The 26,762-nt window shown below is 46.3% G+C and overlaps 2 protein-coding genes across 3 annotated transcripts in view; one reads left to right on the plus strand and one right to left on the minus strand.

Moving 5' to 3' along the window:
• Positions 1–26,141, plus strand: part of Actn2 (actinin alpha 2) — a 67,183-nt gene extending 41,042 nt beyond the window's left edge. For both annotated transcript variants that reach the window (XM_050142293.1, XM_050142294.1), the window contains 14 exons: positions 1,375–1,460; positions 3,380–3,472; positions 5,932–6,162; positions 6,937–7,084; positions 9,291–9,441; positions 13,444–13,552; positions 15,146–15,286; positions 17,089–17,271; positions 18,306–18,440; positions 19,313–19,492; positions 20,510–20,656; positions 22,796–22,861; positions 24,276–24,434; positions 25,914–26,141. In XM_050142293.1, the coding sequence (XP_049998250.1) occupies positions 1,375–1,460; positions 3,380–3,472; positions 5,932–6,162; positions 6,937–7,084; positions 9,291–9,441; positions 13,444–13,552; positions 15,146–15,286; positions 17,089–17,271; positions 18,306–18,440; positions 19,313–19,492; positions 20,510–20,656; positions 22,796–22,861; positions 24,276–24,434; positions 25,914–26,072 (1,988 nt within the window). In that variant the 3' untranslated portion in view covers positions 26,073–26,141. The remainder of the gene's footprint in view (positions 1–1,374; positions 1,461–3,379; positions 3,473–5,931; positions 6,163–6,936; positions 7,085–9,290; positions 9,442–13,443; positions 13,553–15,145; positions 15,287–17,088; positions 17,272–18,305; positions 18,441–19,312; positions 19,493–20,509; positions 20,657–22,795; positions 22,862–24,275; positions 24,435–25,913) is intronic.
• On the minus strand, positions 11,726–12,354 carry LOC126501573 (60S ribosomal protein L17-like). Its single transcript, XM_050142321.1, has one exon. It carries the CDS (start codon positions 12,302–12,304, stop codon positions 11,741–11,743), a length of 564 nt encoding a protein of 187 aa, XP_049998278.1. The 5' UTR covers positions 12,305–12,354; the 3' UTR covers positions 11,726–11,740.
• Positions 26,142–26,762: the final 621 nt, after the last annotated feature.

Here is a 26,762-nt window from a genome sequence, read left to right on the forward strand (position 1 = left end):
TGAAAGAGTCGCAGTAACTTGCTGCACGTCCTGTTACTCTCATACTCCTCTCTGGTGCAAGGAGGGAGGATGAGGAACACAAGTCATCACTCGCCCTTCCTCTTCTGTGTCTCATCTTACTTTCTATCTCCCCCCCCCCTTTTCTGCCCCCTCTCCTCACAGGGAGACTGTCTGGTTCTGAGGAAGCAGTCCTTGGCCTTCCATAGTCTGATTTTCCTTGAAACTTTCTGCTCGCATGCCGTTCATGTTGTTTTCCAGAAGGTTCCACAGCTTGTAGCATCCTGCATTCTTTACACTCATAGCTTCAGCAAACCTAAGGCCAAAGTCCACTGTAAACAATGACAGGGTATCATTTTATCTCCCTTTGTCCATTGTCCATTGTCCCAACCAAATCAAGGTAAAAACTCATTCACCAGAAATGATACCATAGGAGGAAGGCATGTGCAGTCCCCGGGTTCTGTTTCCCTTCCGGTTGGTCTTGCAGCAGCCAATACAAGTGGCAGTGATAAGCACGGCCACCTCTGCTGCTTTCTGTAGATGTTTTGTTGCCCTTGGTGGGAAGGTAAGTATGTTGCAGAGGCGTTAAAGATAACCCCACGCAGACACACACACACAATGAACTTCCCTTCTCTCTCAGGGTGGTTTCCAGAGCAAAGAGCTCCCATGCACGTGAGGGTGGGCCTGGGAAGTAAGGGGACAGCCCCGCCACGTCTCTAGCATCTTTCAAAGTAGCCTGTCTTCCTCAGAACCAAGGTTGTGGGTGTCACAAACAGGACTATCAAACTAACAAAAACGGGGTAATGATCCTGATACATGCTGTATGAATCCCTCTGTCGACATGCTGTATACACTTTTAAAAGCCCATCAAAGGATGTAGGGCAAAAGCCCTCAGTTAGACCATTAAAATACCCTATTCCTGGGACTGGCAAGATGGTTGAGCAGATAAAGACACTTACCAATGAGTCTGATGACCCGAGTTTGATCCCTGGGCTCCACCTGGTGGCAGGAGAGAAAAATGCTCTCAAGAGCTGTCCTCTGACCTCAATATGCATTCCATAGAATACGTGTGTGGGGCACACATTGCATAGAACATGTGTGTGGATATACACACACACGCGTGCGCGCGCATACACACACAAACTCCAAACACACACATATTCATATACTGAATAAATGAATAAAAAGTATAATCCCCAAATTCCTATTCCGGGATCATTTCAATGCTGACCAGCTGCCCTGAGGTTCCGGGTCGTGGGCCAATGAAATGCGAAGCAAATTGGTCGGTGTAATCTAATTAGTTCCTCCCTCCGTTCACCGTGGTTTCTCCTCTTCGCCTGTGTGTGTCTGTGTCCCGTGTTATTTTTCCCCCCTCAGACATTGTCAACACTCCCAAACCCGATGAAAGAGCCATCATGACTTACGTTTCCTGCTTCTACCATGCTTTCGCGGGAGCGGAGCAGGTACTCCTCCCTTGTGCACGCAGCAGGCTGTGTTGCTCTTCTGTGTGTGCGCGGCGTGTGTTTCTGGGTGTGTGTCTGTGTGCTTCACATCTGACCTCGGAATCTCAGTGTTTCATAACGGCCTAACACAGCAAGTTCCAAACTGCAAGTCATTTTTTTTTTTAAACTTTAGACAATAACCAAAGTGTTTTTCTCTACTCTTTCCCCTTCTAAGACATTTCTTCTATTTTGTTAGAAAATTGTTAGGAACATTTGCACATTCTGGGGAGGAGTGGCTTGAAGAGTGTCCTGCATGCGCTGAGTGACAAAGGGAAAGCAACTAGGAGACAGGAATGCCTCTGCCTTGCTTGTTGTTCTCCTTGGCCTAGAAATGACCTCCGTTTAATGGTTTGCTCGTCATTCAAGACTAATCGTATTTTTAGTCAGAGGGACCAAAGGGCTACAGCCTCAGAAGCAGTCACATACCTCAGGACAGTCTGAGGGACACTGGGAGAACAGTCGTCCACCTTCTGCAGATTCGCCTGTCCCCTTTACATGGGGAATCCGTAAGGACTGGATGCACAAAATGTGCCTTGTTTCCGCCCTCTTCATAATGACCCCTCCTGAGAGACGATAGTAATGGGAATCCATGTGGTCAGGGAGATCAGGGCTTTAGAAGCCACTCTTTGGGAAAAGCGTCCAGTTGGTTAGCTTCTCTGGGCCACACTGGATAAAGATAGATTGTGTTGGGCTGTACAAGGGTGTCCAACCTGTAGCCCAATGGTTGCAAAAGCATGTGTTTATTTACCTGTAGCCCGAAGGTTGCAAAAGCCTGCATGTATTTACTCTTCCTGACATTGCCACATGATGTTGTCACCTACAAAGTCCACACTCAAGAACCATGCAATCGAGTTACACGCACAAAGAACATTTTCAAGTAGGATTGATAAGATGGCTCAGTGGGAAAGGTAATTGCTGCCAAGCCTGACAACCCAGGTTCAATCTCTGCGACCCACACGGTAGAAAGAGAGAAGACACTACAAGAGTCTACTCTGATACCTACATATGTGCCTTAGTACACATGTATCTGTACTTACTTGTGCACGGTCTCTATACATGCACACAAACACAAAATAAAATGTAACAACAACAACAACAACTAAAGCCAGCTATGGGGTACACCCCTTTAATCTCATCACTTGGGAGGCAGAGGCAGGCAGAGTTCTGTAAGTTTGAGGCCACGTTACATGTGACACATGGGCCATGAGTTGGACACCCCTGCTTTAGGACAGGCACATACCTCTTCTTGATTTTTTGGAGGAACGTATTATGAGAGATGTGACCCAAGTTCCCTTCAAGAAGATGACAGAGGATTATTTATTGCCTCGATGATCCCTCTTGTAGATTAAGCAATGGATGGAAGAACATCTTAAGGCAAGCTTGTCTCTAGTATCCCATCTAGAAAGTTCTACATGGTCATGAGAAGAGCTGAGGTCCTCCCATGGATTCAAGGTCAATGACAGGATCCAATCACTTCAGCTCTGATTTCTGAAGGCCTGTGTCAGTCCACCCTGTAGCAGTAGGGTCAGTATTCAGGAGCGTTTAGGCGGACAGTCAGGGATCTGAGATCTTGGTTTCCTTTGACCCACATATTTCTGTTACTAACTTGCTCGATGTTTTATAAAGCTTGTGCTTTAGACTAATGATATCTCCCCGTTATTCCCTACAGTATATTCAGCCTGCCGTGTAAGTCTGTGTGAAAACTAAAAAAGGTGTGAACTGGTTCATCCCCTCTCTCTTATCCCACCCCGACCCAGACTGCACCGTTTCCAACACACCGTCTCCTTCCACCTGCCTTGCCCGACCACGTCTTGCTTTCTGTGTGTTTGCACGCATACCCTTGTCGATCAGCCATCCTGTTTACCTATTGTGTTTTGCAGGCCGAGACAGCAGCTAACAGGATATGTAAGGTTCTTGCTGTGAATCAAGAGAATGAGAGGCTGATGGAAGAATATGAGAGGCTAGCGAGTGAGGTAAAGGAAATGGGTGGCCCCAGCTCTGTCCACCTGCAGCCAGGGGTGAGGCAGAGATTGTCCATGTTTATTTTTGTACTTTTCATCTCAGAGAGAGTGAAAGCAGAAAACACACCTGGGCTCAGAGGTTGCTTATTCTTTAGCAACATGCGTGGTGCCAATGTGCCCCCTCCATCCCCATGGTCTTTGCAAAGACTGCAAAGCTTAGTGTAGTCTGCATGTTCTGAGGTGGTAGGAAGGGCATTCTAGTCTTAGCTCAGCCCCTTCAAGGTCAGACCCTCAAGGAAACTTCATGCACCTTGTTTTGCCCCCTGGCTTGTGGGCTACTGGCATCATGCAGTGTGCTCTTTGTGTCAAGAGCCCTGTTCAGCACTGTGACCTCATGTGAAAGGAATTTGTATAACCTTTTGGGAGGAGGAGGTGTGGTGTGGTGTGTGTGTGTGTGTGTGTGTGTGTGTGTGTGTGTGTGTACACAGGCCCAGAGTGGGATCTGGGCTCACCTTCCAAAACCTTGGAGCCTTGGAGATGCATTTCTGATTTGAGCAATGCTTTTACAGTTCATTTTTTGTCCTTATCATAGCATAGAGGGTACCAAGGCATCTTTGTTACTGCCCCTGTGTTACTTTTGTAACACGAGTCCAGGCTGAAGAACCCCAGAGCTGTGTCCTCTGAGATGAAACTCAAGTAAAGAGCCATATTCAAGATCAGGCAAACTATATTTTAAAAATAGTTTAAAAGGTTAAAAAAGAAAACAAAAATAAATACAAGACTAAATAATTTTTGCCTTCACTTGATTTACCTGATAATTGGTTTGTGCTATGAAAATTATCAGCACTAATGGAGTTAGTCTTCCCAGATAGGTACTTGATGACAATGCAATCAAAGTAAACGAAATGTATACCTTCATGCTGCCGATATAGGAAATCTTAGGTTTTAATCCCCACCACTCTTTTTCTTTTGTAATTGTTATTATTGCTGTGGGAAAAAAAATCCAATTTATTGCCAGTAAGGCCAGTCTTCAACTTCAAGAGTGAAATATGTTCAACACAGAAAGAGGGTTGTTGGGAATTTTCTTACTTGATGTTAACTTTTCTGTGATTAAAACAAACAAACAAACAAACAAAAGCCCTACAAAAGCAACTTGCAGGAGAAATGGTTTATTCTGACTCAGAGTTCCCCTTGGCATTTTGACATAGTCCCTTTGAAAGAGGAGGCATAACAACAGAATCCTGAGACAAGTTGGTCACATTGCATCCACAATCAAGAAGCAGAAGCAGAGAGAGAGAGCAGGAAGGAGGGCTGGACTATGAAAACCACAGGGCCTGCTTCCAGTCACTCACTTCTTCCAGTGAGTTGTTTCCTCCTAAACCTTCCCAGACAGCGCCACCTGCCGAGGAGCAAGCGTTCGACACTGAGCCTTGAGGGAGATTCGCATTCCATCCCTGCAGTTCTTTGTTTATCCTTCTGGGATGCTGTCTGTGGTGGCGTCATCATTGTAACGAGTTTTCATTCCAGCCTTCTGACACTTTCCGAGGGATCAGTACACACATGAGTAAATTAAATAAATGAGTAAATAAAATAAGTGTCGGGGGGGGGGGCGTGGAGAGATGGTTCAGCAGTTAAGAACCAGGCTGCTTTCCGCAGGACCTGGGTTTGGATGCAGTTTGAACTGTAACTCCAGTTCCAGGGGAACCTGAACCCTCTTCTGACCTTTGCAGGCACTTCATGCATGTAATGCACAGATATACATGCAGGCAAAACACCCATACACAGAAAATAAAAATAAGTAAAATCTCAAAACAAATTAAAAAATGAAAGAATAAATAAGTGACTAGGTGTCTAGCAGGTCATCTCTGGTACCCGGGTGGTACCTCAGGAGAAGGGCAGGTACTAGTTTTGGGGAACCCACTACCCTTTTTACTCATTGCATGTAGATTTTCATAAAAAACTAGACGATAAATCCTGTTCTGGCCCAGAGTCAGACTCAGGCTTATCGTACATTCTCTAGCGAGTGAACCCATTAGAGCTGAGCTTGTTGTTTTCAATGAAACCTTTGCTATTCAACCCAGTTTTTTGCTGAGTATAGCAAACCCATTCTTTGTTATGTTTTGTTTTTCCTTTTAGAACTTGAAGGTTCCATCCAGCATTTGTCTGCTAATGTCTGGTTGCTGTGTTTCTTGTAAATGTCACACTTTTGTCAAACACGACGTCATGTGCTGACCTGAAGTCCAACCTGTGTGTGGTCTCACTGGGGTGGTCACTTGTGGCCCCGGGTGGACACTGCCATTCATTACCCCATGCACAGAGCTGTCTTCCCCTCTTTAAGTCAGTGCAGTTGTATCCATGCTCAGTCATTTGGGGAGCCTTAGGGGAACTGGTTCCAGTTACTGGGCCCCTTTATGTGTGAACTGGGAACAGTTTGCTAGCATGTAAGCCCCCGCTTTTCTGTTTGGAAATAGCTCTTGGAATGGATTCGGCGCACCATCCCCTGGCTAGAGAACAGGACACCCGAGAAAACCATGCAGGCCATGCAGAAGAAGCTGGAGGACTTCCGGGACTACCGCCGGAAGCACAAGCCCCCCAAGGTGCAGGAGAAGTGCCAATTGGAGATCAACTTCAACACGCTGCAGACCAAACTTCGGATTAGCAACCGGCCAGCTTTCATGCCCTCCGAGGGCAAGATGGTGTCGGTGAGTGTCTGCAGTCCAGCCCCCGTTGCCCTCAGTCCGCCGAGGAGGCCTCTACTTCCTGAGTGTAACTGTTAGGTGAATGCAGTGGTGAGTGACCCTGCAACCACTCCGTTTTTGTGGGTTGAGAGATCACTGAGGCTGGACCCCAAGACATTGCAAGTACGAGGTAAACATCACCCCTCAGCTACCTCCCCAGCCCTTTACTAAATTGGTAGGCTGACCTCGAATTCATTAAGTTGCCCAGGCTAGACTCAAGCTAGCTTTCCTTCTGCCTTGGCTTCCTAAGTAGCTGTGATTATCAGTGTGTGCCACCAAACCTGGCTTCCATTCCTGACACTCTGCTCCTTCCCATGATGCAGCTCTTGGTGTCATGAGATGTGCTCTGCAGGATTTCGGCAAACGCTCTGCTTCTCTTCCCTCCTCCCAGACTTGTGATCTTGCCCTTGCCGATGTTTCTCTGTAATTGGCATTGTCTAGCTCTTCCCAGTGCTCTCCCCTTCCTGCCGTGACCACTTACCCTCCCCACCCTCTGGGACTTGATCCACATCTGGAGGAGTGTCTGTGTGGCTAATGAGAACAGCTGTGCTAATTTAAAAGGCCACCGTGGTGATGTAGACATTTGGAAACCAAACCGGCGGGATGGTCAGTTGTGCAGAAGAGGCAAGGGAAGATGAAACCAGAGAACACCGCTGTTAGACACGTGTTGGAGGATGCAAGGGAGCCCTCGAAGCCCACATGCGATACCTGTGGCCTCAAACGGTTTCCATTCCTCAGGACATTGCTGGCGCCTGGCAGAGGTTGGAGCAGGCTGAGAAGGGCTATGAGGAGTGGCTGTTGAATGAGATTCGGAGACTGGAGCGCTTGGAGCACCTGGCTGAGAAGTTCAGGCAGAAGGCCTCCACGCATGAGACATGGGCTTATGGTAAGGGCATGAGAATCCGGTTCTGGTTTTTACAGCATCTGAGTTGTGGGGCAGTGAGATGGCTCAGTGGATAGAGGCTTGCTGCCAAACATGACACCCTGAGTTAGAACCAATTCCTGCAAATTGTCTTACGTCCTCCATAGTCCACACTGTGGCATGTATACACCACCATCCATACTCCACACTGTGACATGTATACACCAGCATCCATAGTCCACCTGTGGCATGTATACACCAGCATCCATAGTCCACACTGTGACATGTATACACCAGCATCCATAGTCCACCTGTGGCATGTATACACCAGCATCCATAGTCCACATGGCGGCATGTATGTGCATCCCTCCATGAACAAACACACGCATACAATTTACATATAAATAAATCAATGTAAAAAATCTGAGTTTTGCTGGGCTTGGTGGTGTGTATTCATATAATTCCAACACTTAGGAGGCTGAGTCAGGAGGATCCTCAAGAGTCCCAGCTCAGCCTGGACCACACAACAACTAGGGGTTCGGAGAGAGGGTTCAGCAGTTACGAGTGTGCTCTTTCCTTGCAACACCCACATCAGCGAGCTCATAACCCTTGTAACTCCTGCTGTAGGGAATGGCACCTGCGCTTACATGCATACACCTACACAGACACATACATACTCGAACACATAATTAAAAATAAAAATAAGCTGGGTGATGGTGGCACATGCTATTAATTCCAGCCCTTGGGGGACAGAGGCAGGCAGAACTCTGTGAGTTCAAGGCCAGCCTGCTCTGCAGAACAAGTTCCAGGATAGCCAGGGCTGTACAGAGAAACTCTGTCTTAAAAAAAGAAAGAAAGAAAAAAAAAGAAGCCAAACCAAATAAATAAATAAATACAAAATATTAATCTTAAAAACAACAAAGAATAAGTATACTGTAACTGTTTCTCGCATAAGGCTTCTGTGACGCATTCGTGAGTTGATATGATAAATCTTTCCGTCGGTGTCTAACTCATCCTAACTGCACTGTTGTCATCACTGGACTGTGGGCGTTTGCTTTCCACTTCCAGCTTTACAGAATTAAATCGCTATAGGCCACTGAGAGTAAATGTAGATCTGGATCCCCAGTCATGGCAGTATCTAGATTTAAGGAATACTTATAGAGAGGACTGGAAATGTGGCTCAGTTGGTAGGATGCTGGCTTAGCGTACACCTACAAAGCCCTGGGTTCGATCCCCAGTAGCACGTAAATTCGGCATGGTGGTACATGCCTATAATCCCAGCTCCAGGAATATAGAGGCAAAAGGATCCGAAGTTGGAGGTCATTCTTGGCTAAATACTGAGATCAAGGCCAACCTGCAGTAGAGACTACTTATCCATATATATAGAGAGAATATATATATCCATATATATATATATATAATCTTATAAAATCACACACATAAAATGTCTTATGGAGAAATTAGTGAAGGTTCCAAGAAGGAAATTTTTAATGTTTAGAATCAGAACAAGCAAAACAGGGCCACGTTTCACCCCAGAGTATAACTTTCAAATACAAAGCCTGGGGCAAGAAAACCCTGCTGGCAGGCGATTGTTTGAGACAGGGTTCTGCTATGTCACTCATTCTCAGCTTGGAGTCACAGTGCCCTTGACTCTGCCTCCTGGGTGCTAGGATTGGATTAGAGGTGTACCACCATGCCCAGATAACACAAGGGTTTTATTCAGTCATCCCCTTGTGGCTCATGAATTAGAATAATTTCCAACTGAACTGCAGGCCGTGGTGGGAAAGAAGACAATTGTGTCTTAGAATGATATGGAATATACTTTATAAAATGCATGCTTCTCCCCCGTACACACACACCTTTCTTTCTGAGACCTCGCCTGTGAGCACCTAGAGGGGCTGGCTGTGCTTGCAGGCTGGTCCCTATCCTTCCTTTAAATCTCAGTATTCTCCAAGCACATCCTGGTGTGGGGAAGCTGCTGTGTGACTTTGAGTGTTCATGCTTAGATTAATTGATTCATTTATTTAGGCAATACTGGGACTTGTATTCATGGCCTTTGCATATCCTAGGCAAGCCCTACCGAGTTGCAGTCTTCTGGTTCTTTTCCATTTTGAGACAAAGTCTCACAGAGTTGCCCAGGCTGTCCTTGAACTTGCGATCCTGCTGCCTCAGCCTCCAAAGTAGTTGGTATTCCGACCTGGCCTCATGCTTCTGGCTGTCCCCTTTGCAGGCAAAGAACAGATCCTGCTGCAGAAAGATTATGAGTCAGCTACCCTAACGGAAGTGCGGGCCCTCCTTCGGAAGCATGAGGCCTTTGAGAGTGACCTGGCTGCACACCAGGACCGTGTGGAACAGATTGCTGCCATTGCCCAGGAGCTCAAGTGTGTGCTGGTACCCCGGGTGAAGGCCATAGTGGGCTGTGGGCAGGTTCTTCAGGGAGTGGGCACTCTTCCCAGCTGAGTTCCAGGGTCACGCTGGAGCTCCCAGGGATGATGATTTTGGTATCTAGAAATGTAAAAACAGGTCCAGCTTTGCTGTGACAGGGTCCTTGGGTCCTCCCAACCCTCCTCACACCTGACCCCACATAAACTATTCTGCTTCCAAAGAAATGAGTTTCAGTGTGGAGGCCATGGCCTAGCAGCCTGGTTCACAGTGCCGGGGGGTGGGGGCGCGGGGTGTTAGGCAAGACCCATGCAAAAAGGAAGGCCAGAGAGAAGAGAGAAGTCACTACCTCAGCCCTGAAGAAGCAGGCTGCCTCACTTTTCTGAGTTTTGTTCTGTGGGGACAGATGTGGTGTGAGACTAATCATTTTGTAGACGTTTCTGTCTCTACTTTATGCCTGTGATTCCTGGAATGTGTACGTGTGTGGAGGGCAGAAGAGGGTGTCAGGTCCCCTGGAACTGGGGTTCCAGATAGCTGAGAGACTCTGGGTTCTGGGAAATGAACTCAGGTCCTCTGCAAGAGTAACCGATGTTCTTAACTGCTGAGCCATCTCAGAATATAATAGAATTTTTATTGCCTATCCCTTAACAATAAAATCAAAGTAATTAAAATGTACTTCAGTATGTTGCTCCCTGGTTCCTCAATTTTGAGGACCACGAACCCCTTAATTAACAGGTAGGGCTTCATAGCACACCACATCTCAGGTTGACCCATATAAACCCTTCACGTTGTTAGCCTCACATTCTGTCAGGACCTTCCATCATGGTTTAATGCTTCTTGAATGCTGGCTCTTTGCTAATTAACAGCCACTCACCAATAAAGCGAGGGCTTGAAAAGGACTCAGGTTATTTAGTGCACTGTAATGGCTCCCGTGAGTAATTGGAGCAGTTTAAGTGTTGCCCATGAACTTTAAGAAATAATTTTATGTTACTATGGCTGTTACTCCTGCCATTTTTGGTGCTGTTTGCTCCACACGGCTGAGGTGAAACCATGCATGAAATTTAGGTTGTGTTCATCTGACTGTTAGTAACATTCTTTCCCTTCCTGCCCATCCTAGAAATAAGTCAGAGTTTTTAAAAAAAAAAAATATTTATTTATTATACAATATTCTTTCGGTGTGTATGCCTGAACGCCAGAAGAGGGCACCAGACCTCATTACAGATGGTTGTGTGGTTGCTGGGAATTGAACTCAGGACCTTTGGAAGAGCAGGCAATGCGCTTAACCACTGAGCCATCTCTCCAGCCCCGTAAGTCAGAGTTTTTATGAAGTTCTCAAAAGTACATAAAATAGTCATCATGAGCTCTCACTCTCAACACAGGTGTACATGGAGCCATTGTATAAGAATCGGGGAAAATAAGGAGACCCTAGAAATAATCTCAGAGCGGCTGCACTGGTGTTTCCATTGTGGTTTAGCAGAAAGTTCTTGCAGTATTCACTCTTTCTTTTTGAGTCAGGGTCTCTCAATAGAGTTCTGGCCGTCCTGGAACTCTCTGTGTAGACCAGGCTGGCCTCGAACTCAGAGATCCTCCTGCCTCTACATCCTGAGTGCTGATAATAATTTTTAGAAATAGCAGCCTGCAAATGGGAAGGTGCACATAGGTATGTCCTTGTGTGTGTGTGTGTGTGTGTGTGTGTGTATGCATGTGCACAGATCAGAGGACTTTCGGGGGTTGGTTTTTGCCTCCCACTTTACTGAGGCAAGATCTTTCTTGTTACTGATGTTGTACTGTGCACTCCAGGCTTCTGGTTTTTCTGCTATCTTGCCCTCCCATCATGCCATATGAGGTCTGAAATTATAGGATGTGCCGTTTAGCTTTTTATGTGGGTTCTAGGGTTGAACTTGGGTTGTCAGACTTACGTAGCTGGCGTTTTTACCTGGGGAGCAATCTCCCCGACTTCTTAGTTACCTTTTCATTTGTGTTGCCAAAATGCCTGACAGAAACAACTGGAAGGGGGAAGAGGTCTATTTTTGCTCAGTTTCATACGATTTCAGTCATTTGGGACAGAGAAGACCAGGAAACAAGGAGATCTAGTGTCTTAGGGTTTCTATTGCTGTGATTAAATATCAGGACCAAAAGCAACCTGGGAAGGAAACAGGTCCTGATCACATGTCTTGTTATCATAGGCCATCATGAAGCAAAGTCAGGGCAGAAACTTAACTGTCTTAACCTGGAGACAGAGAATGATGCAGATGCCATGGGGGAGCGCCACTTACTGTCCTGTCCCTCCTGGCTTGCTCAGTTTATTTCTTTTTCTTTCAGAAGTTTTTGTTTCTTCAGTTTCTTCTGGGATATCTTTTTCTTCTGTGCCACCTCCTCTTCTGGCTTTGGAACAATCTGTTCCTTCTCAGTGAGGATCATCTCGATGTGGCAGGGGGAGCTCATGTATGGGTTAATCCGGCCATGAGCTCTGTAAGTTCGTCGGCGCATCTTAGGTGCTTTGTTCACCTGGATGTGCTCAATGACCAGAGAGTCCACATCTAAACCCTTCAGTTCAGCATTGCTCTCTGCATTTTTCAGCATGTGCAGCAAAAATTCTGCACTCTTTTTGGGCCACCGACCCTGTGTCCAGCCCCACTGTTTGGCCTGGGCGCACCTACCGACTCCACCATTGTACCGTCGGAATAGCACACACTGCTTCTTCAAAGTGACATCTTTCAGATACTTGGTGGCTTTTCGGATATGCATACCCTTGATGGCCTGGGCCGTTTCACGGGTGTTCTTAAAGTGAACCCGAAGGTTTGATCCTCTCGATTTGCATGATTTTGTAGGGTTTTCTGGGTCAAGAGAGTAGCGAACCATCTTCACGGGTCACCTCTGGCCGCTTACAGGAAGAGCTATGTACATTTTTTTTAAAGACAAAATTTCTTTTTTGTAAATTGATTTTTATTGAGCTCTACATTTTTCTCTGATAAGACAGAATTTCTTAATAGGCAAAGGGCTTACCTGATTCAGTTACGCCAGCTGCTTAGGGAGCCCCAGGGATCCCCTTGTCTGTGTTGAGTATTAATTACAGTAGCATATTAGTGGAGGTCAGGGGACAATCAAGGCATTAAACTCAGGTTGTCAGACTTGGTGGCAGGTGCCTTCAGCATCTGAGCATCTCACCAGTCTCCCTACCAGTTTTCTACTAGGCCTTTTTGTAAAAAGGCATAGGTGTATGGGTAAGAAAGTGGGAGATGGCTCAGTGAAGTGCTTGCTGTGTAAGCACGAGGACCCGAGTTTGGTTAGGCAGAACCCATGTTCAAATTCCTGACACAAGGACTGGAGAGGTGACTCAGTGGCTGAGTGCTTGGAGACCTCCCTGGCAGAGGACACAAGGCCAGTTCCCAGAACCCATGTCAGGCAGCTCACAACTGCCTTTAACCCCAGCTCCAGGGGGTCAGTCACCCTCTTCTGTGCGCCACAGGAGCACTCACGTGCACGTGTGCACATGTGCGCGCACACACACCTTTTTTTTAAAAAATGAGCATTAATTTTAGCTCTAGGGAGACAGATACAGGTAGATGCCCAGAGCTCACTAGCCAGTCAACCCAGCTGAATAATACAAAACCCTGGATATTGGAAAACTCAATCTCAAAAAAAGAAGAAGAAGAAGAAGAGGAGGAGTAGGAAGAGGAGGAGGAGGAGGAGGAGGAGTGGAAGAGGAAGAAGAAGAAGAAGAAGAAGAAGAAGAAGAAGAAGAAGAAGAAGAAGAAGAAGAAGAAGAAGAAGAAGAAGAAGAAGAAGAAGAGAGTTGTTAGATGGTGACTGACAGGAATACTCAGTGTTTACCTCTGGTCTCCAAGTGTATGTGCACACATTTGTGTGTACATCCATCCATACACGTATTTGCGCACAGACATTGCACTCATACACACCTCTTCCCTGTTTAGTTCCAGCTTGTATCCATTTCCTCACACCATCTGCGAGAACTAATCTTTATTTCTTGCTTTTCCTAGTGAACTGGACTATCACGATGCTGTGAATGTCAACGATCGGTGCCAGAAAATCTGTGACCAGTGGGACAGACTGGGGACGCTCACCCAGAAGAGGAGGGAGGCCTTGGAGGTGAAAACGCTGACTAGAGGCTCCACACTGAAATCAGTGGTGTTAGTTGTATTTATCCATGGCCTCGTGGGGAGAAAACCTAACATTATCCAGGAAATGGAGTCCTAAGAAGAATGTGGCAAGTGGGAGTCAGAGGACCAAGGGAGGCTGGTAGCTTTGCGTTGGGATGCACCACGTCAGCAAGCTGCAAAACATGCTTTTCAATTTTAAAACGTTTGAGAGGGATATGGTTGAAGCCCTGTTTGTTAAGTAGCAATCACTACAAATTTCCTAAAGTTCTTTTGAAATTTTTTAAAGATTTATACATTATTTTTAATTAATTTCCGTGCATGAGCACTTTGCCCACTTGTGTGCCTGTGCACCTCTTGTGTGCCTGTGTACCACTTGTGTGCCTGGTACCTTTGGACACCAGAAGAGGGCATCATGTCTCCTGGACTTGGAGTTACAGATGGTTGTGAGCTATCATGTGGCTGCTGGGAATTAAACTCGGGTCCTCTGGAATAGCAGTGTGAGTTCTTTGTGTGTGTGTGTGTTTTTTTTAACCTTTTTCGAGACAGGGTTTCTTTGTTTCTCTGTGAAAAAGTCCTAGCTGTCCTGCCTGGAACTAACTCTTGTAGACCAAGCTGGCCTCAAACTCACAGAGATCCACCGGCCTCTGCCTCCCAAGTGCTGGGATTAAAGGTGTGCGCCACCACCGCCCAGCGCAGTGTGAGTTCTTAACCACTGAGCCAACCCTTCAGCTGTGCCAATGACTGACTCAGGCTGTCAGGTCCATCTTGAGATGTGTACCTGGAAAATGGCAACAGATATGGAAGGGAAAGTGCTAGAAAATAAGCCAGGGGATGTAGCTTAGTTGGTAAAGTGCTCGTCTTGTACATACAAGGGCCTAGGATCACTTCCCGACATCCGTAAAGCTGTGTCCTGTTATCAGTGACTAACGAAAACTCAGGAGGTAGAAGGACCAGAAGTCCAAGGTTATCTTAAACTGTATAGAAAGTTCAAGGCAAAGCTGGGCTTACTGATGCACACCTTTAATTCCAGTACTTGGGAGGCAGAGACAGGCAGATCTTTGTAAGGTCAGGCCAGCCTGGTCTACATAGTGAGTTCCAGGACAGCCAGAGCTACAAAACGAGATCATGTCTCAGGAAAACAAAAAGGCAAAAGAAAGAAAAAAGTTTAGACAAGCCAGGGATACATGAGACTTTCAATCATCAATCAATCACGGATTTAGCTAACAGAAGTTGTATATCTGTGAATTTTCAAGAGGAGCACTTCAGATTCTTTAAATGTGAGGCTGCTCTGGACGGTATTAAATTCTTCTTTAACTCCAAAGGCCCCCAGAGAATAAACTTGGTGGTGGAGTATTTACCCAGCAGCGCCAAGGCTGTGTGTTCTGACCCAACACCAAAACTAAACCATCAGAGGAGACCCTCAGAGACAGGGAGGGATCGCCATCATTCCAGCAGCAGCGAGGACACAGAGCAGGACACACTTGGTTGAACTGGATACATATTTATTTACACGTGTTTGCACACTTAGGGCTTTAAAAATGTATTTAATCCTTGATGATTCTCGCTTCTATTTAATCTTCAGAGAACTGAGAAATTGCTAGAAACAATTGACCAGTTGCACCTGGAGTTTGCCAAGAGAGCTGCGCCCTTCAACAACTGGATGGAGGGCGCCATGGAGGACCTGCAGGACATGTTTATTGTCCACAGCATTGAGGAGATCCAGGTGAGGGGACTCGAGCTCAGCACTCTTTCAACTAATGCATATTTGTCGTATAATGTGTTCTGTTCAAGTATTTCCTGTACCTGAGTCTTTATTCTACATTACCCTCTCCTAACCCCACTTCTGCTCGTCTCCTTCCTTTTCTCAAATAGTCTCTCTTCCATTTTCATGTCACATGTATGTGTGTATGTATGTGCCTTAATGTGTATATAGCACCTAGGTTCTGGGCTGGGAAGATGGCTCAGTTGCCACCCCCACCCAGGTCCTGACAATCAGCAAAATCCACATGATGGAAGGAGAGAACTGACTCCCACATACATTCTATGCCATGTATGAACTCACCTTTACACCGCACATGCACACACACACACACACACACACACACACACACACACACACGTAAAATAAATCTGTAAAAAGGGAAAATAAAAGCCAAGAGGTGGCTCTTTAATCCCAACACTCGGGAGGCAGAAGCAGGCAGATCTCTGAGTTGGAGGCCAGCCTGCTCTACAGAGCTAGTACCAAAACAGTCACGGCTACACAGAGAAACCCTGTCTCAAAAAACAAAACAGAACAACTACAAAAACAAAAACAAACAGACAAAAAAGAAAATAATAAGATTCTAGATTGAGGAAGACACTTGATATTGACCTCTGGTTTCCATGTACATACAACATGAGTGTAACCACATATGAGCACACCACATATACACACATACAAAAGAATCTCCAAAACAAAACCTCTGCTTGCTACCAATTAAAGTGCCTTCCTTTTATATATCTTCAGAGCATTTAATTAAGTCTATAAATAATATCACTGGCTTTGGTGTTAGGAGGAACAGCTACTGTCAAGTACCCAGGATCCAGTTTCTTCATAACCCGTTTATGGCTAATTTGAAATCTAATAGAATACAAAGAAAACATATATCTGTAATTCTATTTTCAATAAAATTGGTATGTCATGAGGGCTCACTTTGGTCAGTAAAGTGTTGCTTTGTGGGCACACAGTCATGAGTTCAATCCCTAGAATCTAAGTTTTAAAAAAAACAACAAATTGGATGTTGAAATAGGAGCGGCAGGGCTGCGTCCCCGGCACCCGGCCGCCTGCATGGCTAGTTTATACCCAGAAATAATTACACGGAAACTGTATTCTTTCAAACACTGCCTGGCCCGGCTAGGTCCAGTTTCTTATTGGCTAGCTCTTACATATTGTTCTAACCCATTTCTAATATTCTGTGTAGCCCATGAGCTGGCTTACCAGAGAGGATCTTAACCTGCGTCTGTCTGGAGTGGGAGCATCATGGCGACTCACTCACTCAGCTTCTTTTTCCCAGCATTCTCCTCTGTCTACTCCGCCTACCTAATTTTCTGTCCTATGAGGGCCGAGGCAGTTTCTTTATTAATAAGAAATCACTCCCACATCAATTGGAGTTGATAGCACATACTTGTAATCCAGTACTAGGAAAGTAGAGACAGGCTGGGACTTGTTAGCCAGCCAGAGTAGTCTAATCAGAGAGCCTCCAGGCCAATGAGAGTCCATGGCTAGAAAAGCAAGCGGGACCTCTGACCTCTACATACATGTACGTACATCTGAACACATACAAAGTTCACACTAAAAGTCTGGGTGTGGTGTACATGCCTGTAATCCCAGCTGTAAGTGCAGAAGAAAAATCAGGAGTTCGGGGTCATTTGTGACTTCATAGCAAGTCAAAGCCAGTCTGGCTGCTTGAGACCTTGCCTAAAAATAAATAAATATACAGTTGACACTCTGGTCAGATTGACTCTCTGTGCTGTTCCCTGGCATAGAGTCTCATCACTGCGCATGAGCAGTTCAAGGCTACCCTGCCAGAGGCTGATGGGGAACGGCAGTCCATCCTAGCCATCCAGAATGAGGTGGAGAAGGTGATCCAGAGCTACAACATCCGGATAAGCTCCAGCAACCCCTACAGCACTGTCACCATGGACGAGCTGCGCAACAAGTGGGAAAAGGTGGGCGGCTGTGGACTGTGTGCTGGGGATGAGGCTGGGGCTGGGTGTGGGGTGAGGCTGTGGACTGTGTGCTGGGGGTAGGGTGAGGATGGGGCTGGGTGTGCGGGTGAGGCTGGGTGTGGGGGTGAGGGAGGGACAAGATGAGCAGCCATGGATTGGGCATGGGATGGGAAGGATTAGCTGACAGTTGGCCGTAGACTGGCTACATGGTGAGAAAGGGCTGGGGGGGGAGGAAGGAAGACCTAATTCAGTGTCACCCTCAGGCTTTCTTTCCTTCCAGGTTTTATAGATGAGTTAAATTGTCCTGTTGTTTAGCAACTTCTGTGATTTGTGGGGAAAGAAAGTAGAAGTTATTTTCCTTAAAGAAAATACAAATTTTGGCTAAGTAAATGTTGGCTATGATATTAATACTGTCAGGGAAACGTTTTAAAACCCTGGCCTGAGATGGCTCAGTGGGTGAAGGCACTTGGTGTGTAAGCCTGGGGACCCAATCCCCTGAACCCACTTAAATAGGAGAGAAGCAACTCCACAAAGTTGTCCCCTGACTTGCACCTGTGTTCTGTAGCATGTGTGTGTGCGTGAAACACATGCATGCCCACATACTTGCACACGCACATGCACTGTTGTGACAGTCATCATCTCCTGTGTGTATCTGATGCCCACATTCACAGATAAAGGAATGCTAACTTTCCATCCAGGAGAGTGAAGATTAAGATGTCACATGACCACATTCAAGTTGGTGATCCTGTACACGATCCCCTCATGAGCTTGATGCTTCAGGGAGAGAACTCCTGATGTCCTTAGACAGACTCTTCAATACCCTTGACTAAGCTGTTCTTTCAGTAGTGTCTTAGGGTCACAAGGCAGCAGTCAGAACCAATCCCTTGAGTGGGACTCCCTTTCCCCTCTGCCCCCTGAGCCTCTCCTCCCTCTCCACACCCCAGTGTCCTGATATCTGATGATGAGCTTATCCTGTGCTCACTCCTATGAGACCTGAGCTGGCCTCTCATCCTACTGTCCTTGGGCTCTGACAGGTGAAGCAGCTGGTGCCCGTCCGGGATCAGTCCCTGCAGGAGGAGCTGGCTCGCCAGCATGCCAATGAGCGCCTGCGGCGCCAGTTTGCTGCCCAAGCCAATGCCATTGGGCCTTGGATCCAGAACAAGATGGAGGTAGGTAGCACCCTTCCTGGGGACTTCCGCAGCCTGGAGTTGGTACTGAGCCTCAGAAGAGCACATCCTTGCCTGGTTTTCTGTCTGCCCCACATTCTTTGTGACCTTTGTCTCTCCATGCCAAGGACGGTTGGAGAGGTTAGAGTGAAGGGAAGGCACACTGAAAGAGGGGTCTTTCCCGCTGCCATCTCGCATCAACGACAAAGCTCTTTCTCAGGTTTGGTCTCACCAGAAGCTAGATTTTTAAACCATCCATCCCTAAAGAGGGCAGGTGAATAGTCACACATATTTTGTGTTTTTAGAACATCCAAGGAACAATGGCATCGGAAGGCTTCATTTTATAACAATAGCTAGGGGACATTTCCTGTCCCCCTTTGGGATGAGTTAAATTGTGAAGGCACTTGCTGTAGAAACTTTTAGAGGTAGAAACACCTAAGATTATAAGAAATTCTCCCCAGTCCTCTGATACCTGTCTGGCAGCTCTGCCAATGTCTGTCAGTCCTAGTGCCCCTAAGAGCAGAGCAGAATAGCTTGTTCAAGACATGTCTCTGCCCTTCAAGAGTGCCGGAAGGACTTTCCTTACTCCTGTTTGAATTGTGGTGGCTGATTTTCTTTCCCCATTCTCTAGACAGACATGAACTCCACCTTATGAGCCTCTCCTCCCTCTCCAAACCCCAGTGTCCTAATATCTGATGATGAGCTCAACCTGTGCTCACTCCTATGAGACCAGAGCTGTCTGTCTGGGAACATCCAGTGCCTTGGGCTGCCTGACGTGAATATGGCCCCTGGCACAAAGCCAGAGGCCCACTCTCTGTCTCTCTGTGCCCTCGGCTCCCCCACTAAGAGTGTCCCCCCCCATACCCCACACATAGGAGATTGCTCGGAGCTCCATCCAGATCACGGGGGCCCTGGAGGACCAGATGAACCAGCTGAAGCAGTACGAGCACAACATCATCAACTACAAGAACAACATTGACAAGCTGGAGGGCGACCACCAGCTCATCCAGGAGGCCCTGGTCTTCGACAACAAGCACACGAACTACACCATGGAGGTAGGAAGGGCAGCCGGGCAGCCTGCTCTTTGCCACCAACCTTGACACCCTCTCGGCTTGTTTCCCCTTACACATCTCCCTCTCTGTTTCTGGTAAATTCTATACCTGTGAACACTAGAGATACTTAAGTCTTCCTACTTACTGTGTATGGAAGAGCACCGAACTGTTGCAAGCACCAAACAGTAGTTAATTGTCAACCTTATTATTATTGCCACAGTGATGGAGAGGTTACCAGAACTTAAATTGTCCTCATTTCTTCCCACTGTTTTTTGGTTAGGGTGTTGTTGTTGTTGTTGTTGTTGAGACATGGTCTCATATACCCCAAACGCTCCTGGATTTGACTGTGTAACTGAGAATTAGCTCAAACTTCTGATCCTCCTACCTCCACCTCCTACATGCTATGATTACAGGCATGTGCCACCATGCCCATTTTTTATTAGTTATTATAAAAATTAGCATATAAAGTCAAGATTGTCCCCATTTCTGCCAGTCTGGCTCAGTTTGATCTTCCCTGGGAGTCACTGGGTATAACCCAGCACCCATCCAGCTATTTGGTAAGTGAGAAGATGTCTTTAATAACAAATAGACCACATGTTGAATATTTAATCTGCAAAATGTGGGCTGGAGATATAGTTTAGTTGAGAACACTTGCCTAGTATATGTAAGGGTCTAGCTTTAACCCCTAGTTCCAAATATATGTGACATAAATAAGTAAATATTTTAAGTATCGGGAAGCCAGGCTGGTGAGATGGCTCAGCAGCTAAAGGCACTTGCTATAAAGCCTGCCCAACTGAGCTGAGTCCCAGGAACCCAAGTGAAGGCTCCGGATTTTCCCTATGATCTCTGCACATGCACTCTCATCACACTAATAATAATAATTATTATTAATAAAATAAGTATAGAAAATGTATACCAAACTATGCTTACTTCCTGCTTAGTTGAGTCCCCCTCCTCTTGTGACAGTGAAGCACTAGAACCTCGCAGACCTAGCTGACTGTTGATTCTTCTCCTTGGTAGCATATCCGCGTTGGATGGGAGTTGCTGCTAACGACCATCGCCAGAACCATCAACGAGGTGGAGACCCAGATCCTGACAAGAGATGCGAAGGGCATCACCCAGGAGCAGATGAACGAGTTCAGAGCTTCCTTCAACCACTTCGACAGGGTACCGCTCTCTCTAGTTGTTTGGAAGGCACTTACAGCTGCAATAGCGTGCACACTGTCACTTTGAGTCCTTGAAGTCTCAGGATGCCAGGCTGGCTTTGAGCTCCCTGCTGGCTGAGGATGACCTTGAACTCCTGGTGTTCCTTCCTCCCCTTCCCAAGTACTAAGATGATGGCAGGAGTGTTCCATTGTGCCTGGCTAGTCCCTTCAAGTCTTGCTACTCCAAAAAGTTCAGAAGGAAACCGAGTGATATTAAGGGAAGTAGCTATCAAATAAGCAGCAGTCACTCCTGATGCCATGGCCAGCTGACAATCCATCTAGGCTTTTGCTGTATTTCCTGGGGTTAGAGGATTTAGCTCAGTGGTAAAAGGCCCTGGGTTTAGTCCTCAGCTTGAGAGAAAGAAAAAAAAAGAAGATGCCCGGTGATGGCACACACCTTTAATCCAAGCACTCCTGGAGGCAGCTGCAGGCTGACTCTGTGAGTTCATCAAGGCCAGCAAAGTTAGTTACAGGACAGCTAGGGCTGTTACACAGAGAAATCTTGTCTTGAAAAACAAAAAAGAAAAAAACCACAAAAAAATACAACAAAGCTTAAATATTGGAAACAAAGAAACAAAGTTGTCTTGGGGTGTGTTTGGGCAAGAGATCAGGTGTTTAGATTACTTCATGGTCTCACTAGACAGCAAGATGGGACACCTTGAATCTCAGTGTGAGGGAGCAGAGGCAGGATGATCTCTGTGAGTTCCAGGCTAGCCTGCTCTACATAGTAAGTTCCAGGGCATCCAAGGCTACATAGTAAGACCTGTCTCTAGAAATAATAAAAGAAAAGAGAAAGAGAGAAAACAGTCAAATGGGATAGTAGGGCCGTGGAGGGTGTGGATGGAGAGCGCCCTCCAGTGGACATCTCAGCTGCTGAATGCCATAGAGCACAGGATGGTGTGACCAGAGCTGTGTTTCTGGGTCATCAAGATGCCAGTTGGGAGGGGTGTGTGTGTGTGTGTGTGTGTGTGTGTGTGTGTGTGTGTGTGTGTTGGAGTGAAGGTCTGAAATGGAGCAGAAGTCTCCAGTGCTTAAGGACAAGATTTGAAGGCTGTATGAGAGGGAAGAGAGACAAGTGATATAGTCATTCCAACATTTCAAACTCTGAGGGCAAGAGAAGATTGCCATCACAGGAAAGACAATCCTCCTACCCCAGCAGTGGGAGGCCATCCTGGAGCAAAGCCAGGGAGTCTGCGCATAATGATCTTCTCCAGCAAGTGACCCCCTGAGAGGAAGAGCAAGGGTAAGAGCCAGAGCAGGACACCAGGGGAAGCAGACAGAGGAGCAGTAAGGCAGCGCGCAGGGCTGCAGAGTGGCTGACATTGAGGAGTGCTAACCCACAGGCCTGAGAGCCAACACAGGTTCCATTCTCAGAAGACAGGACTTCAACCATTATCTTTCCAAACTGGCCATTTCCTGGGTGCACAAAATCAACCAATAAAGTCATATGGGTGTTCTCATGTTAGCTGTCCCCCTCACAGCCCTGAGACATGTACAAAGCAACACTTTGCATCCCACCCAAGATTTTGCATCAGCTGCCCTGCTTATACAGACCTGAGATTACTGCTCCGTTGGGCTTGCCACACAGATGAGACCACTACACGACCCTGGGTTCCATTCCCAGTACTGTATCTGGATACTAGGTCCCAAGTCTGGTTGATCCTTAAATTTCCAATTTCAGCTCTAGAAATGTTTGCAGTATGTGCTGTTATCAGTAGGTGGCAGTGGTGAGCTCCTAACCAACTCCTTTTGCTGCCTTTAATGTGGGTTCTCTTCCTTTAGTCTTTCTAGCACCTGCCTCCTTTTCCTTAATTTACCTTGCAGCACTGAGGATCAAACCTGGGGCCTCGTGCATATTAGGGCATGCACATAAGAAACTTCCACCGAGTTACAGCCTAGTCTCCTCTTCCCTACTAAACAGGCTATTTTGTAATGTTCTCGTACTGGTGGCTTTGCCCTCCTGAGAGTCAGAGATGACCTCTGGTCTTGGCTGGGCTGCAGGTCACCCTTTTCCCACCATCTTGCTCACTGGGTGCTGGGTCAGGCAGAGCTGTTCATCTCGTTCTTAACTGCCCTTTCTCTGTTCTTTGCATTTGCGCAGAGGAAGAACGGCCTGATGGATCACGAGGATTTCAGAGCCTGCCTGATTTCCATGGGCTACGACTTGGTAAGACACAAGCTGAAGTTCAGCTGAGGTCTGATACCGTATGAAGCCTAGACTGTGGGAAATAAATGATGCAATAACTTATTGAATTGGCTTATTTTCATATCACAGGGCAATGCCTTTTGAAGATCTGCCTGTCACTGTACAAAAATAAAGCTACAGAGTTAAAAATTTATTTTCATTCAGTAACCAGCAAGGTTTCCTTATGGTGAAAGCATCAAGGATGTGGGATTTCCTGGTGATTTCTAAAAGTTTTATTAATATAATTTGCACACTTCACTAAAACTACTTAAAGTGTGCAGTGGCCTGAGTTTTGCAGTGTGTTTTCCTTTAATATTTTAAAAGATAGAAGATAGATTCTAGGGGCTGGGCATGATGTTGTAAACCTTTAATCCCAGCTCTTGCGGGGCAAAGGCAGGCAGAGCTCTTTGCATTCCAGATCAGCTTGCTGTACACTGAGAGTTCAGGACAGCTAGAGCTAAACAGTGAGGTAGGTCTTTGTTGAGAGAGAGAGAGAGAGAGAGAGAGAGAGAGAGAGAGAGAGAGAGAGAGAGAGAGATTATTATAGTAATACATCAGCTAAGAAAACAATGCTTACCGTGAGCTGTAGCAATATCGATAAATATGTAACTCCTCAAAGGGTAATTAAATACACCCTTTGAGGAGTTACATATTTATCGATTTTGAAACAGTGTCTTGTTAGACAGTCCAGGCTGGCCTTGCACTTGCTGAGATCTTCTCTCCTCTGCCTCTAACCTGGGGGTTAGAGTCCCATCACTGCAAGAATAAATTCAATATATAAATTTTTAAAAGAAGCCAGAAAACCAGGTGGGTGACTTGCCTGTAGTCCCAGCACTTGGGGCATCTCGTTTTGTAGCCCAGATGGTGATAGCTTGGAATTTACTGTGTATTCCAGGCTGGCCCCAAACTTGCCATTCTTCTGCCTCAGCTTCCTAAATAGCAGAATTACAGGTATGCCCCCTGCTTATATATAAAGCACTGTTTTGAAAGGGTTTTTTTTTTCAGTGCTGGGGACATACTAACCGAATGCTGGTATGATGCTCCGATACTCCCAGGTTTAATGAGTGCTTTAAACATGACCTCCTTTGATTCCTCTGGTAATTTAAACTAAGGAACAAGCACCATCTCACTTAGTAATTCCACTTTGCAACTCTGGATGAGTTAATCTTCCTAATTATATAATGTGGTTCATAAGGACGACACGGGCCACAGAATAGATGGACTTGTGACATGCAGGAGCTTCTGGCTTGATGCTACAGCTTCTTTTAAAACAGATGGAGATGAACCTAAGTCTCCCACCAGGGAAGCTGTTTCCAGAGTGAGGAGAACCATGTGGAGGCTCCCTTAAGTTTTCAAACCCTGAAACACTTACTGTCTCTACGTCACCTTGTCTCAGGGCGAAGCTGAATTTGCCCGAATTATGACCCTGGTTGATCCCAACGGACAAGGCACTGTCACCTTCCAGTCCTTCATTGACTTCATGACTAGAGAGACTGCAGACACCGACACGGCAGAGCAGGTCATCGCCTCCTTCCGGATCCTGGCTTCCGACAAGGTCCGCTTGGATAGACTTTCTTTTGTTTTAAAACTTGTAAAATTACCTTTGGGTATCTGAGGGTCAGCAAGTACACTTAAACACAGGCTTGGCATGTGTGGAGGTCAGAAGGCAACCTTGGATGTCAGCCTTGCCGTCTCCCTGTTTGAGATATGGGCTCTTCCATTCACTGCTTTATATGCAAGGAAGGCTAGCTTGCTGCAAATTCTCAGGGATTCTCCTGCCTCTACCTCCCATCTTACCATAGGAGTGCCATGATTATAGACAGATACCTAATGCTATATCCAGGCTTTTAAAAAAAATGATTTGTCTATTTGTGCGTGTGTGTGTGTGTGTGTGTGTGTGTGTGTGTGTGTGATATTTCTCTCCTTCTGCCTTTAGATGGGTTCGAGGGACAAGCAGTGTTCTCCAGGCTTGCACAGCCTTTACCTGCAGAGCCAGTTCATCAGCTGGACATTTCTAATATGAATTAATCAGGGGTTTATAGTAAGACAGAAAAGTTCATCCCAGAACATGGGTGGGCGAGGGCTTCTCAAAGGGGAACTCCAGTATGTGTATGCTTTTAAGACCTCTGTCCCCAGATGTCAATCTTACTTTTTACTTTTTAAATTATTTTTTTGTATTTTTCAATACAAAATTGAGACAGTGAGAAAGATGGTTTATTGTAACTCAACTTGGTCACAAGTGAGAACAGAACTAGTCCAGAATGCCACAGGTCCAGGGCAGAGGGCCAGCGGCACTGTTTTGATTGTCATGAAGGCAGTCAAGTCTCAGGGGGTCTCTGGAGCAGATGGTGAGGTTCCAGGCCCCCTGAGATTTGTATCAACAGCAGCACACTGTCCAACAACTTGTTCCCGAGTCCTAGCCTTCAGCATCCCTTACGTCTGCTCCTTCAGCCTTTGTGGGCGGGCAAGCAGGTTTGCTTGGACCTCTACCTCTTTTTTCTCTGGCTCTTCAGCCTGCGCATCTGCTTCTTCACTTTGCTCTCATGGCGCAGACTTCCAAGGAGGATGGTGCTAAGGCTGAGAGCAATTTTACTTTTTCTCTGAGGGAAGTTTATTCTTTCCTAGCAGCAACATATTTCCATATTTTTAATAAACAGCATTAGAGGGTCTCTGTTTTCTAAAAACACCAGTTGTGTGACGTCATATGATGTACTCCCATGCTCACTCAGTGTGTGATGTAAACCAACTCCGCCCTGAGAGGTGGGAAGTTTAGGTTACAATGTTTATCACTCATGTTTGGCCCTGCTTGAGAACTACTGGGGATAATTCTCCGTGTTTCTAAGAGGCATACTGAACTTCCTGCTGAGCACTTGTAGACTCCCCCTATACACAACAGCTTTTGTTTATACCCGATACCGTGGCTAGTGACACTCTACCTGTAAGCCCTGCAACATAAGAAATGTGTAAATATTAAGATGGTTTATACTCTACTGTTCTCCGCGTTTAACTTGCATCCCTTGTGTGTTTTTTCCAGCCCTACATCTTGGCAGAGGAGCTTCGCCGAGAGTTGCCCCCAGATCAGGCCCAGTACTGCATCAAGAGAATGCCCCCGTACTCGGGCCCAGGCAGTGTTCCTGGGGCCCTGGATTACACTGCCTTCTCCTCTGCCCTCTACGGGGAAAGTGACCTGTGACCTGTGAAGCTGTTTCTGTAACCCCTGGCCCTATCAGAATGCAATAAAGGCTGGAGTATAGGTTGTTTCCTGGAAACTTGAACAAATTTTATTAAGAGGTGTGGTGAACTGGATGTGGTGGCGCATGCCTTTATCCCGGCACTTGGGAGGCAGAGGCACAGGCCTGGTCTACCTAGTGAGTTTCAAGCCTGTCAGGGATACGTAGTAAGACCCTGTCTCAACAACAAAAGAGAGATTGGAGCGAGGGAGGGACTAAGAAGAAAGGTTGGTCTATAACATACTTGCCATGTAAGCACAAAACCTGAGTCTGAGCCTCAGAGTCTACATAAAAAAAAAAAAAGATGGCTCAGCAAAGTCTTAACAATCTGAGTTTGACCCCTGGAAGAGAGAACCACAAGCTTTCCTCTGACTTCCACACGCATGCACATGTACATACTCGGGATGGTTCTCTGTATTGAGTTTTTCTCTGTCCTGCCAGCCAGCTCACTAGTAATGACATGGAGACTTATTAATTATGAAACTCAGTCTATAGCTTAGGCTTGTTTCTAACTAGCTCTTATAACTTAAGTTAACCCACTTCTATTCATCTACTTTTTACCTTCGCTTTTCACCTCTCTTTCATTCTGTATGTCCGACTCCCTCCGTATCTCCTGGCGTCTCCCCTGCACCTAAATGATCTACTCTTCCCGC

Source organism: Alexandromys fortis, unplaced genomic scaffold (assembly GCF_014885135.2).
Source record: "Alexandromys fortis isolate MF-2015 unplaced genomic scaffold, M_Fortis_MF-2015_v1.1 scaffold_5, whole genome shotgun sequence".
Classification (NCBI taxonomy): Eukaryota; Metazoa; Chordata; class Mammalia; order Rodentia; family Cricetidae; genus Alexandromys; species Alexandromys fortis.

Excerpts from the sequence above, each read along its gene's own strand:
- LOC126501573 (XM_050142321.1), bottom strand. The coding sequence starts at position 12,304 with ATGGTTCGCTACTCTCTTGACCCAGAAAACCCTACAAAATCATGCAAA.